Source organism: Eurosta solidaginis, chromosome 2 (assembly GCF_040869045.1).
Source record: "Eurosta solidaginis isolate ZX-2024a chromosome 2, ASM4086904v1, whole genome shotgun sequence".
Lineage (NCBI taxonomy): Eukaryota > Metazoa > Arthropoda > Insecta > Diptera > Tephritidae > Eurosta > Eurosta solidaginis.
In genome coordinates, this window is record NC_090320.1 from 267,186,357 (window position 1) to 267,201,282 (window position 14,926).

Here is a 14,926-nt window from a genome sequence, read left to right on the forward strand (position 1 = left end):
ATAATAACAAATTTTAATATTACCATTTTTTCTGCTATCTTCTCCATCTGTAGGAAATCTCCACACAAAACATACTGCACACTACTTAGCGTGCTGGTAAACCAAGCAACCCATCAACGAAAGTCCAGCAATAACTAGACATTCAATTCAATTCAACCAAATCTCCTAAAAACAACTCACACAACCCAGGGCAATCCAAAAATGCTGGGGCTGCATACTCCCATCTTAAGCGCAAACCTTTAGCAAACTACAACCGACAAGCAACATTGTAAGCTGCCATTGGTGGTCACTCTTACTAATTAAACTCAATTAGGGTAACTGTAGATGTAAAAAAAAGAACAATATATACTTTTGAAAATAAAGCAGCAAAAGAAGATGAGGTTGGAAAGGGGAAAATTAAGTGAGGAATCAAGAATGAATGAATAAGCGTACAAGCGATGAAAGAATAAACGAACAAACATTCAACCAAACAAAGAAGCGCATGAAAGAAACCACGAGGCAAGAAGTACTTTTTATAATTACACAAGAATTTGGAAAGGGTAAGGCGAGCATGGATAAATTGAAGGCTGAATTTGTGAACTATATTACTTATTATTCGCTCTGAAAGAGATTTTATAGTAGACGAAAAATTATGAAATTAAATGGAAACAAGTAAGGAAGGTTAAGTTCGGGTGTAACCGAACATTACATACTCAGTTGAGAGCTATGGTGGCAACATAAGGGAAAATAACCATATAGGAATATGAACCGAGGGTAACCCTGGAATGTGTTTGTATGGCATGTGTATCAAATGAAAGGCATTAAAGAGTATTTTATGAGGGAGTGGGCCATAGTTTTATAGGTGGACGCCATTTAGGGATATAGCCATAAAGGTGGATCAGGTTGACTCTAGAATGCGTTTGTACGATATGGGTATCAAATGAAAGGTGTTAATGAGTATTTTAAAAGGGAGTAATCCTTAGTTCCATAGGTGGACGCCGTTTCGAGATATCGCCATAAAGGTGGACCAGGGGTGACCCTAAAATTTGTTTGTACAATATGGGTATCAAATGAAAGGTGTTAATGAGTATTTTAAAAGGGAGTGATGCTTAGTTCCACAGGTGGACGCCGTTTCGAGATATCGCCATAAAGGTGGACCAGGTGTGACCCTAGAATGCGTTTGTGCAATACGGGTATCAAACGATAGATGTTAATGAGTATTTTAAAAGGGAGTAATCCTTAGTTCCATAGGTGGACGCCGTTTCGAGATATCGTCATAAAGGTGGACCAGGGGTGACCCTAGAATTTGTTTGTACAATATGGGTATCAAAAGAAAGGTATTAATGAGTATTTTAAAAGGGAGTAATCCTTAGTTCCATAGGTGGACGCCGTTTCGAGATATCGCCACAAAGTTGGACCAGGGGTGACCCTAGAATTTATTTGTACAATATGGGCATCAAACGAATGGTGTTAATGAGTATTTTAAAAGGGAGTGGGCCTTAGGTCTATAGGTGGACGCCGTTTCGAAATATCGCCATAAAGGTGGACCAGGGGTGACTCTAGAATGTGTTTGTACGATATGGGTATCAAATGAAGGGTGTTAAAGAGTATTTTATGAGGGAGTGGGCCATAGTTCTATAAGTGGACGCCATTTAGGGATATAGCCATAAAGGTGGATCAGGGTTGACTCTAGAATGCGTTTGTACGATATGGGTATCAAATGAAAGGTGTTAATGAGTATTTTAAAAGGGAGTAATCCTTAGTTCCATAGGTGGACACCGTTTCGAGATACCGCCATAAAGGCGGACCAGGGGTGACCCTAGAATTTGTTTGTACAATATGGGTATCAAAAGAAAGGTGTTAATGACTATTTTAAAAGGGAGTAATCCTTAGTTCCATAGGTGGACGCCGTTTCGAGATATTGCCATAAAGGTGGACCAGGGGTGACCCTAGAATTTGTTTGTACAATATGGGTATCAAAAGAAAGGTGTTAATGAGTATTTTAAAAGGGAGTGGGCCTTAGTTCTATAGGTGGACGCTGTTTCGAAATATCGCCATAAAGGTGGATCAGGGTGACTCTAGAATGTGTTTGTACGATATGGGTATCAAATTAAAGGTGTTAATGAGAGTTTTGAAAGGGAGTGGTGGTAGTTGTATTTGTGAAGGCGTTTTCCAGATCGCGACCAAAATGTGGACCAGGGTGACACAGAACATCATCTGTTGGATACCGCTAATTTATTTATATATGTAATACCTGCCAAGATTTTAAGGGTTTTTTATTTCGCCCTGCGGAACTTTTTCATTTTCTTCTACTTAATATGGTAGGTGTCACAACCATTTTATAAAGTTTTTTCTAAAGTTATATTTCGTGTCATTAAACCAATCCAATTAACTCGCCATGTTTCATCCCTTTTTTCGTATTTCGTTCATTTTTCATACCAAAATAAAGTGAGTTCAAGCAAGTACGTGAACTAAGTTCATTAAAGAAATGTCGATTTTTGCTCAAGTTATCGTGTTAACGGCCATGCGGAAGGACAGACGAACGACTGTGTATAAAAACTGGGCGTGGCATAAACCGATTTCGCCCGTTTTCACAGAAAACAGTTAACATCATAAAATCTATGCCCCTACCAAATTTCAAAAGGACTGGTTAATTTTTGTTCGACTTATGGAGTTAAAAGTATCCTAGACAAATTAAATGAAAAAGGGCGGAGCCACGTCCATTTTGAAATTTTCTTTTATTTTTGTATTTTGTTGCACCATGTCATTACTGGAGTTGAATGTTGACATAATTTACTTATATACTGTAAAGATATTAAATTTTTTGTTAAAATTTTACTTAAAAAAAAAATTTTTTTTAAAGTGGGCGTGGTCCTTCTCCGATTTTGCTAATTTTTATTAGGCGTACATATAGTAATAGGAGTAACGTCCCTGCCAAATTTCATCATGATATCTTCAACGACTGACAAATTACAGCTTGCAAAATTTATAAATTACCTTCTTTTAAAAGTGGGCGGTGCCATGCCCATTGTCAAAAATTTTACTAATTTTCTATTCTGCGTTATAAATTCAACTCATCTACCAAGTTTCGTCGCTTTATCTGTCTTTGGTAATGAATTATCGCACTTTTTCGGTTTTACGAAATTTTCGATATCGAAAAAGTGGGCGTGGTTATAGTCCGATATCGTTCATTTTAAATAGCGATCTGAGATGAGTACTCAGGAACCTACATACCAAATTTCATTAAGATACCTCAAAATTTACTCAAGTTATCGTGTTAACGGACGGACGGACGAACTGACATGGCTCAATCAAATTTTTTTTCGATCCTGATTATTTTGATATATGGAAGTCTATATCTATCTCGATTCCTTTATATATGTACAACCAACCGTTATCCAATCAAACTTAATATACTCTGTGAGCTCTGCTCAACTGAGTATAAAAAACTCACTTTACTAACTCACAAAACAAAAAAAAAAGGAAAAAGGTAAGGAAGGCTAAGTTCGGGTGTAACCGAACATCACGTACTCAGCTGAGAGCTTTGGAGACAAATGTTGGAGCTGAATAATTTACTTATATACCGTAAAGATATAACATTTTTTGTTAAAATTTGACTTTTAACTTTTTTTTAAGTGGGTGTGTTCGTCATCTTTTTTGCTAATTTTTATTTAGAACACATATAGTTATAGGAGTAACGTTCCTGCCAAATTTCATCATGACACTTTCAACGACTGCCAAATTACAACTGGCAAAACTTTTAAATTACCTCAATTTAAAAGTGGGCCTAGCCACGCCCATTGTCCAAAATATTATTAATTTTCTATTCTGCGTCATAAGGTCAACCCACCTACCAAGTTTCATCGCTTTATCCGTCTTTGGTAATGAATTATCGCAGCTTTTCGGTTTTTCAAAATTTTAGATATCGAAAAGTGGGCGTGGTTATAGTCCGATTTCGACTTTAAATAACAATCTGAGATGAGTGCTCAAGAAATTAAATACCAAATTTCATTAATATACCTCAAAATTTACTCAAGTTATCATGTTCACGGACAGACAGACGGACGGACGGACATAGCTAAATGAATTTCTTTTTTCGCCCAGATCATTTTGATATATAGAAGTTTATATCTATCTCGATTAGTTTATGCTGTTACGGGATACCATTATGCGAACAAAATTAATATACTTTGTGAGCTCTGCTCAGCTGAGTATAGAAACGCTTTTATATAGAGCACAATTGACCGCTGGCTAAGTCTTATCGCTTAAAGAGCACCTATAATAACTACATCCCGTTGTAAGAGGATGGAAATTTCTGTGAAAACAATAAGAGGATTGAAAATAAAAAGACTTGTTAATTGTGTTTGAATTGAAAGAGGAAGCAATAAGGTTGGATTAAAATGTTTTACTTAAGTACAGAAAAATGATTGCAAAAAAATGTGTTAATTTGGCTTTAAGAAGGATTTTGCATCAAAGAATTAGTTCGCTTGGTTGTGTAATGGTAAACGAGTACGTGCTGTTTTTTGTGCACTTAAGCAGTCATAAAAATATATGCATGAATGATTTTCAATTGCTTAGCAGGTACACTCTACTTTGACCACGTGTATATGAATAGTTTCATATAATTTTTTTTGATTTTTCATATACGCGACTATTAACGGATTATAGATTTTGCTTTAACCAAGCAGATAGTACCTTTGCCAGGCAATTACATTTTATTACAGAGTGGCGAAAACGTGATGGACAATGCAAATCAAATTTGGGGAAGACTAGTGCGTATCAAAGAAATATTTGTCCATTCAAAAGCGACACTTATTCTCGTGTTTCACCACTGAACGCATTACGGCCGCGGCACAATGAAATTTTTCATACATATGCGTTTAACACAAGCTCGTGCATTCCATTAACATCGCCACAATCAACCAAGATGTTGCTTTTGTAAACATAAAGGAACTTCAGATCTGACAACTGAATTTTATTTTGCCTTGCCCATTCACATACAAAATTTCGCAAAGCACTGTTATAAACATTCTCCTTTACTATAAAACAAAAATAGTTGCAAACATATTTTGTGTGGTATACATTTGCTATATTGCAGTTTATCAGATGGCGCCAGTCTCGCTCAATCTGAAGTCCTCCATAGAAAGCAATCTACTCAAAATGCATAAGATTGAGTTAAACGCATCTGTATGAAAAACTGCTTATGTGACTTGGCTTTTACTTACATAGCGACCGCACTTCGCTTATTCCAAATCTTCTGATAACGTTCGAAGCACTAAACTGTTGAATAAATTACTCCAATATTGAATAATGCAAAAATGGTCTTCATTAGAATAAAAAAAAAAAATAAATGTAAGGCGCGATAACCTCCGAAGAGATCTAAGGCCGAGCTTCTCTTCCAATTTGCGTCGTGCTCCTCTTGATTTTCCCTACAAATTGGCCGGACGGGACCTACATGATTTTATGCCGACTCCGAACGGCATCTGCAAGGCAGATGAGTTTTCACTGAGAGCTTTTCATGGCAGAAATACACCCAAAGCGCTTGCCAAACACTGCCGAGGGGCGACCCCGCTTAGAAAAATTGTCTTCATTAGACTACTTGAAAATAACACTTATACTTCGCAACTGATAGCTTGCTTAAATCAAACTATTTGTCATGCCTCAACTGATGCTGCTTTTATACTGTTTGGTTTCCCCGTTGGCATATTTCTATGCGCTTCTATTTCTAGAATTTACAAGTTAGTTACCAGCTATAAACTTACCAGCTATAACTGCGTTTATAGCTTCTCATATGCGCGTGTATGTGTGAGTGATACTTGCACAAATTATTACCTACTTTTAGGAGTATCTCAGATAGATGCACGTGTTTGTGCATTGCTCTCCCTGCTTGTATGGACATATGTATAGACATAATGATTGATTTATTGATGTGCATACAAGTCATTGCTTAGTATTGGCCTAGAGATGATAGTGTCCCTTAGTGTTGCTAATATTCGTCACACTATCATCACCATATATGTCAAATTTTGCAAAGCCAAAACCAATATGCATTGTTTTGAAAAAAAAAAATGAAAAAATTTACTCTTTTCAGTATGGTTTACAAAAGTAAACCTTCCAAGAGTGGTTGAAATATACAAAATTAAATTTCTATTAATTAAATCTCTATCTTTAACAATGTCTTCAAGGTTTGAAACGCGTTTCTTATAAAACATCAAATATGCACATTCGTGACTTTGGCAGTGGACATACGATATGTCCTATCATATTCCATATTCAGTCCATAATATATAGCTTAGCTTACCGCAGCTGGCACTGTTGTTGAAAATCATTTGATATAGAAGCATTAGTTATACATATGTACGCAGCACAGCTTTAAGGTTAGGGTAGGTGGAACTGGCCGGTCCATGAAGACCCCACATAGACTGATTGAGTCCGTAGTGTGACCAGAAGTTTGTTTTAACGACCAAACTGAAAAACCCTATCAAAAACCAGGACCTATGTTATAAAATAACTCCGTCCTCTTGGTAAATACTAGAAGCATCATTTATTTATTGCATAAATGTTACATTAAATCATTGTAAGTGCTTAATGCATTCATTATGGTATAAACTGTACTATGTCAGACAGCCAGGCGGCCCTACGTGCCCTTTAATCCTACACAGTTACGTCTAAACTAGAGTATGCTACATTGAAATAGTTAATGACCTGGGGGCCAAAAACAAGGTTTTGTTAGGATGGGTTCCCGAACATCAGGGGCATGAAGGTAATGAACATGCAGATTACCTAGCAAAGCAGGGTACTACAACGGCCAACCAGACGTGACTGGTGAACAAAACAATTCAGATGTCTCTGGTTAGACTGCCCAGGGCAAAGACAAGCCGAACTGTTTATACTTCCGGCAACGAAAGTATCAGTCAAATTCATTAATCAAATTTGTCGTTTGTGTCAGTTGGAGGATGAAACGTCGGTTCACATTCTCTGCAAATGCGTCGCTCTGGCAATGCAGAGACTCTCCCATCAAGGTGGTGTGACTCGTAATCCCTATCTAATATGGAGTAAAAAGCCTGAAAAGGTACTTAGATACATTAATACCCTCCACATACAAAATTAGGCTGAAAGGTCATGCACAATAGATCTACACAAAGGACGCAGTGCTTCCAGGCCTAATAGTAATAATAATAATAAAAATGTTATAAACTTGCGGTCGATAAAAAAGTTATCGAAAGTTGAAGAGTGTCGAAAACGTGTCGATTATTTATCGATATGTTGCCAAAACCTTTTTAATTTATTTTCTAAAAGTTATTGTTTTTTAAGTTTAAATTCCTATCGAAAACTGATCAGTTTTTTATTGAAAAGTTATCGATTTACTAGCAAAGGGTTATCGATATAACATCAACAAATTTCGTAACAGCGTTTCATCAATTTGCTATCGAAAAGCTATAGAACTTTTATCAAAACTGTATGTGAATCATTTCTTTCCGGTAAAGTTACATCTCTGGTGGTTTAAATTCAGCCCTCGAATGTGTTTAAACATCCAACTCCACAAATTCTTGGTACTCAAAATATTTCTTCAAATGTAATATAAATGGAACATTTCAATGCATTTCTGTTTTTTTTTTGTTTTTTTGAAAATATTATGCTTAATGAAATTTCAAAAGCAAGATTTGAAAAAAAATACATGATTTTACATCCATGTTGGACTTTGTATACACATTTTTTAGCCTCTCAAAGGTTTTCAACAGAAACACAATGTTAAGCAAATGGGTCTGTAGTATTTACGATGCATACGACTAATTTTCTTCGCCTTTGACAAGAGCACGAGACGTGCAGTTCTCCAAAAGTTGGGTATATGGCTGAGTCTCATGCATCCGTTGAATATTATTTTTTTAGTCATTATACGATCGCCCCACTCGAGATTTGTAGCATGGCAGGGAATATACCATCTGAGCCCGCGGATTTAAACTTATCTCTGGGTATCAGTCACCAACAAGGTGCACCACCCTAACCTTGTTCAAAGTTCCAGGGTTGTCTGCTCACTCTTCCATCATCCAGCATCATCTACGAAAGGGATCCTCAAAATATGCCTGTACTTCTCCCTCCACTATTCGCTTTCCGCCCTTAAGAAGACTCATCCCATTGCTGTTGTTGTTGTTGTTGTTTTTGTTGTTGTTGTTGTAACGATAAGTACACTCCCCGAAGTCCTAAAGGAGTGTTATTGATGTTGATAGTAATTTTCCGGATGCAGATCCGGCACTTTCGAGTAATAAGCACCATTAAGGTGCTAGCCCGACAATCTCGGGAACGATTTGGTATGGCCACATGAAACCTTCTAGGCCATAACGCCCTCCCAACCCCTAGATCCATCAGGACTTCGGGGTCGCCAGAGCCTCGGCTGTTTAGGAAACAGGATTCGCCACGGATATGTGAGGTTGAAAATTGGGTTGGAGATGCTATATATTGCGCTGGCAACCCCTTGAAAGGGTTGCGCTACACAACCCTTTGAATCCATTTGGTATTTTAGTCGCTTCTTATAACAGGTATACCTGCCGAGAGTATATTCTAAGCTCCCTAATCCGGTCTATAATAGCGGCACAACGAGGTCGTCAGTACTGTAGTAAGACAACATATATGAGTGTAGATGTTTCCTTACCATGATAGCAGCTTGCACCCTTAATTCCATTTGAGTATGATAAATTCCAAAACCACGCATGCTAAGCACAGAAACCTTTCCTCGGGTAAGAGCCATAGGTTATGTATCAGCGTCACGCAAAACGAGTCCTCCTCAACGTTTAAGAGGAGCTGACTCGACGCCACTTTACTGTGTAGAAGGTTCCTTTGCAAGACTCAGTGCAAAATTTCCACCTGTACCACTTTCTTATTTTACGGCTGCAAGCTACTGCTGGTACTGTTATCCTTGAAAATTCTTGTCCTGAGTCGCACATAAATATTTCCAGCGATACAAGATCCGAAGCTCCGTGCACAACATATCATCAGCCTGCTTGTTTATTTGGATTCCTGTGTCGGCATATCCGAATCTGACTCTACAGCAGTTGCAGCGCATTCCTTGCTATTTCGTATCGCGTCGACCTCCGCTCTAAGCATCACCTCAATCCGCGCTTTCGTGCCTAGCCTTTGGGGGTATGGAAAAACTTCCTCTAAACACCGCATATTATCGCACGCCAGCATCTAATACTGTTGTTCTACCCTGCAGAATCAAATGTGTGAAGGGGCTTAATTGGTTCTTCCTGCATCATCTTGAGCATTGAGGTGGTAAGCTTTTTTTCTATAGAGCTCCACCTTTTAGCAGTCATCGATTCAAGAGGATTGTAACGATCAACCAGCGCCTCAGTACGTGACTGATTCGCCATATCACTCGCCCTCTCGGGAACAACAGTAGAATTAGTGCTACCACTCTTTTGCCCAGTCGATTAAACCGGAGTATTAGCGTTACCTCCCATTTGCTTATCGCTTTTTTAACATCCGTGGTTGGCAAACCGCCACTTTTCACATCTTCTTTCTGAATTTCGGCTTTCAAGATAGTTGCTAACTCACTATTGGGGTCCATTTGTCATACAGTTTTAAGACCACATGTCTTGTCCGCAAGGCAGGCCAGCCACATAGGTCCGGGGTCTTTCTGTCTCTTTTGTTCATAACATGGAACTACTTAGTGTTTCAACTTTTCATTTATTATAACATTTGTTGAGCGAGCCCTAAGTCTGTGCCAGGATAGAAATTCTCAGTACAAATGAAAGAAAATTCTTTGTATCAGCACTGTCAAAATTAAAACTTTTTTTCTGGCACAGACTCAGAAACCCTCTCAATTTAAAAGAAGGAGCAACAAACACAAATGAATAAGTAAATTTTTAGAAATTCCCAAAAGTAATTTTATTTCTAAATATTTCATATCATCATCGATTAAATCAGCCGCACGCAATTTTGTTGTGGTAAATGATCAATGTCTGTAATCACTTGCTATTTATCTTTAACCATAAAAACTTTAAAATATATACCATATTCGTTTCAATTTCAGGTTACGCGGGTAAAAACTGTCAATATGAATCGGATCCATGCAATTCAGCTGAATGTATGAATGGCGGCAGTTGTGTTGGCAACTCAACACATTTCAGGTAAGTTCGCTGCTAACTGCCATTACGAAATGTGAAAGTGTGTTGAAAGGTAGCTGTCATGTTTTATTTTATATGAATTATGGCAAGCGCAGAAGGCACAGAATTGAATTAAAGCGTTAATATAATTTCACATGTCAACTAGGGTGGATGGATAAGAAAGTGACTTCAGTGCTTCAAACTCTTTGGTGTATAAAAAATATGTAATCCCAAAATATGACCTTTTCATATGACGCTCTCATAGCTGAAGGCCTTTTGAAATTGCCACAATTCGAAGACGGTTCTTAAATGATCCCGAGAACAGTCCCAAAACTTCCAGAATATAGACCAAAGAGGAAGCCGAAGACGGTTCTGAAATTTTTATGAAACACTCCAAATTCGGTCTTAAATAAAATCAAATGTTATGCCAAAAATAAAGGGTAAAATGATCGCGAAGGAATAAAAATAGGATGAATGGTATATGAGCGTTGATCTACACATATTCTCCGGTAAGTATATATACGTGCATATTTTGCTACACTCATTATATAAAATAATAACGATCCTCTATGGTTCATCCTTAAGTCAAGCCAATTTTGTTTTGTATACAAAATTAATATATGTGACCCAGCTATGAAAAGGTGGCTTATGACTCAAAAAATATTACTACTACTAAGAAACTGAAGAAATACATTGTTTTTCTTTAACAGCTGTTTCTCGCAATTTCTTTTTTGAGTCATAAGCCATCTTTTCATAGGCCGGGTGACATATATCCATAAATTGGATTACGTTATGGCTATGCACTGATTGTTTTGTACATACAAGTACATTTGAGGATGTACCGGTATATCGTGAGCGCTTATCTAGGCATATGGGTACATGGAGCATTTATAATTCCTGCAAAGGAAAACAGTCGCTCAATAGGAGCAGAAGAAGTTAAAGGCATGTTGAAGAGTTTTGCAGTTTCTTTCAACGCACTTCGTGTTTTACAAATGTCCATGCTAGTACATGAATCACCCAGATAGCTATACAGCTCATTTTGTACCAAATTGTTCAGCCCACCTTTTGTTGGAGAGCATTGCCCAAAACTGGCGATGATATGAAACCAATATTACTAAAATAAAGCGAACGATATGAAAAACTTTGATTACAAAACAATCAGTGCATAGCCATAACGTAATCCAAAATAGTGGTTATATTAATTTTGTATACGAAACAAAATTGGCTTGACTTAAGGATCAACCATAGAGAATCGTTATTATTTTATATAATGAGTGTAGCACATTATGCACGTTAGACTGGGTTGGTCCCCATACAAAAAAAAAATTGCTCATGTCCGCCCCTAAATTTGAAGATTATTTGAGGGGGTTTGGGAAAATTTTTTAAATTTTTTTTTTCATCCTTCGAAATACAGCCAAAAAGAATTTTTCGTTATAACTTGGTTATTTGATTTTTAAGATTGATATGACATTATTTTGGCCTTGAGAAGCTTCACATTTCCGTTTAATGTCCTTTTAAGCTATGAAGTCGTTTTCACATGATTAGGTCAGCTAACAAAATTTCCACCCCTAATGTATGTTTTTTTCCTTGCCAAACGAAAGTACTTGAAAATTCAAGATAATGTTGCATTGAAACCATATTACTAAAATAATAAACAAAGAAGTTATAGCACTTTCAATATTTATTGCAACTGTTATTTTACCCGATTCTTATTATACTTAGACCTGAAACTCATGATATTTTTGGAGGAAAAATTTGCAGGGTTTGCATTGAAAAGTTAATAAAGATATGCCAAATATCATGAATAGGGTAAGTCAAAGTAAATAAGTGAGTCAAACCTGTTGTTTCGTATTTATAATAATAACACTATGCGACAAAATCAACTTTTTTTCTGGGTATTGGACAAACCCACTTTTTCGTAGAGATTGAGGCTTAAATTAACAAAGTACTATCTCCGTTTTTCGAACTTAGCCTCCAAAAAATAGATATCGGCTTACGAAGTTTGAGGTTCGAAATTCTACATTTCGAAATTTTATTTTATTTTTTGTTATCAATTTTAAAAATCAGACGTCAAATAACAAGTTATAATGAAAAAACCTTTTTGGCTGTATTTCGAAGGATCAAAAAAAATAAAAATAAAATTTTCCGAAACCCTCTCAACAAATCTTCAAATTTAGGGGCGGACATTAGCAAATTTTTTTTCGACCCAGTCTAATGCACGTGTATATACTTACCGGAGAATATGTTTAGATCAACGCTCATATACCATTCTCCCTATATGTTGCATGTATATATTTGCATCGATAAGCGGTTAGGATTTTATATTGTATCCTAAAATGTACATGTATTTAGAAATTATTCCGTGCATGCAACAAACAAGAAATTTTCTTTCAACAAAGCGGAAAAATAATGAAAAGTAATCAAAAAAAAAAAATCAAAAAGAATCAAAAATAATCGAAAAAATCAAAAATAATCAAAAGTAATCAAAAAGGCCTTTTTTTTATTACTTTTGATTATTTTTTATTTATTTATTTTTTTTTTTTCAATAATCGTATAAAGTCATAATTTTGTTTGATTATTTTTTTTAATTAATTGAAAAGTAATAATTAAAAATAGAAAATAGTGGCATGTAATCATTAAATGGCGTTTAAAGAAAATAATCAATGGAACGGCTAATCATTACCATTAGTAATCATTATTTAACAGGTCTGTATCAGATGTAAGAAGTGCGGATGGGAGGAGAAAAAGATTGAACACGTTTGGTACTCCTGCCCTGCGCTCGCCAGGCTAAGACTCCGATTATAAGTTGTGCCACAGCTATCAGATCTAGAAACAATAATTAGCATAGGCATAAGAAAGCTTCTATTATTTGCCAATAGAACGGAGTCAATTTTTAACATAGGTCCTGGTTTCTGATATGGTTTGTAATTTTGGTTGTTGAGAAAACTTCTGGTACAACTGTGGACTCAATCAGTCTATTTAAAGTCGGAATGAACCGGCCAATTCAATCTAACCTTACCCAGGCCAAATTGATCAACAGCTAAGAAGTTGCAGCAAAAAAGTCGCGGAAATAGTCCGTGCAAGTTAACAAAACTACACGACCTAAATCTTCACGATCTGGAGGTAAATAACGAAAAGATTTGCATTCGATATTCATTTCGCCTCACAGAACAGTTCGCATTAATTTGGAACATGGGATGTATTGTGAAAAAGACCTTGCTGATTGCTCGATGCTCAGATACACAATAAAGCGTCCAAGTGGGCTAGGCTAACAAGTCATCTAAGTCTACATAAATAGAATTCTGACGTTTGCAAAAATTCATTGTTTTGCTAACGGGTCTTTAGTCTTTCCAGAATATTGTCTCTCTCTCTGTCCCATATCTCGTCGAAATCCGTTTAACCATTTCGGTTTGAGTAAGTCATTAGAATTACTCACAGGAGCATGAGCGAATATTGGTTTTGAAAAAACAGGCGGCAGTAAATCCTTCCCAAATAGCCCCTCAAGCCGTTTTTTCGTGATGTAGAAAAAAATATAAACATCTGCTTCTCCGCAAACATCAAAATATCCCGATATTCAAAATTTCAGATTTATAAAATTATTTGAAGTTCGCAAAGCTCTTAAAGTCTGCAATCCTTGAACACTAGTACCGATATTTTTTTTACGAGGTTTCTATGGTTATTAAGCATTTGCGCCTGATGATTTGCATTAATAAAACTTTATATCATAAAAAATCGGCGGGACCTGTCCGTGTAACACGACAGACTTGAATTCAACCTCAAATTAAAAATCATGATAAGTCTCAGCTAGGACGTGTGCTAGTCTTATGTTGAAACAATACCGCAAAGCCTGCAGTAAATGCTGCTGTGCTCTGAGAGCCAAGAGTTCCAACAATCATACACACGAAGTCTTACCTCAAGGAGGACGCTACACCTAATGACGGAACCATCATACGGAAAGCGGAGTGTTTCTATTACATTTGGCTTAACATAAGAGCCTGATCAAGGCTTTCGAGTTTGTGAACACAATTTAAGTATTTTGGCTTAGTGGTTTTAGTCGTAATAAGTTACTGCCCTATCCAAATCCTCTCGTAAGTTGAATGAAAAAATATTTCGACATTTTTGGTATTGGAAAATTCATTTCAATCAAATTAGTGAATACAAAAAACATTACATGCCATACATAAAGATATTCACTTAAATTTAAATCCAAAATACAAAAGTACATGCTTTTATGTTAGCGCATACAATATATGTGACTCGGTCTATGAAAAGGTGGCCTATGACTCAAAAAAAAAATGTTTCGACTTTTTTCTGGTTTCAATAGTTTTTGAGACGCTCTTTCACGTGGTGAAAACTAGTGGCTGGTGAAGCATCCTCAGATTTTTATACTCAGCTGGGCAGAGCTCACAGAGTATATTAACTTTGTTCGCTTAACGGTAATCCGTAACTTTGTTAGTCACAGCTGTAAACTTGTATCATTTATTTATTGCATAAGTGCTTAATGCATTCATTATGGTATAAACTAATCGAGATAGATATAGACTTCTATATATCAAAATGATTTGGGTGAAAAAAGAAATTCATTAAGCCATGTCCGTCGGTCTGTAAACACGATAACTTGAGTAAATTTTGAGGTATCTTGATGAAATTTGGTATGTAGGTTCCTGGGCGCTCGTCTCAGATCGCTTATTAAAATGAACGAAATCAGACTACAACCACGCCCACTTTTTCGATATCGAAAATTTCGAAAAACCGATAAGGTGCGATAATTCATTACCAAAGACGGCTAAAGCGATGAAACTTGGTAGGTGGGTTGACGTTATGACACAAAATAGAAAATTAGT

The 14,926-nt window shown here is 36.5% G+C and overlaps 1 protein-coding gene across 3 annotated transcripts in view; it reads left to right on the forward strand.

Moving 5' to 3' along the window:
- LOC137240908 (uncharacterized) overlaps positions 1-14,926 on the forward strand; it is a 178,972-nt gene that overhangs the window by 64,992 nt on the left and 99,054 nt on the right. For all 3 annotated transcript variants that reach the window (XM_067767859.1, XM_067767860.1, XM_067767861.1), the window contains exon 5: positions 10,010-10,106. In XM_067767859.1, the coding sequence (XP_067623960.1) occupies positions 10,010-10,106 (97 nt within the window). The remainder of the gene's footprint in view (positions 1-10,009; positions 10,107-14,926) is intronic.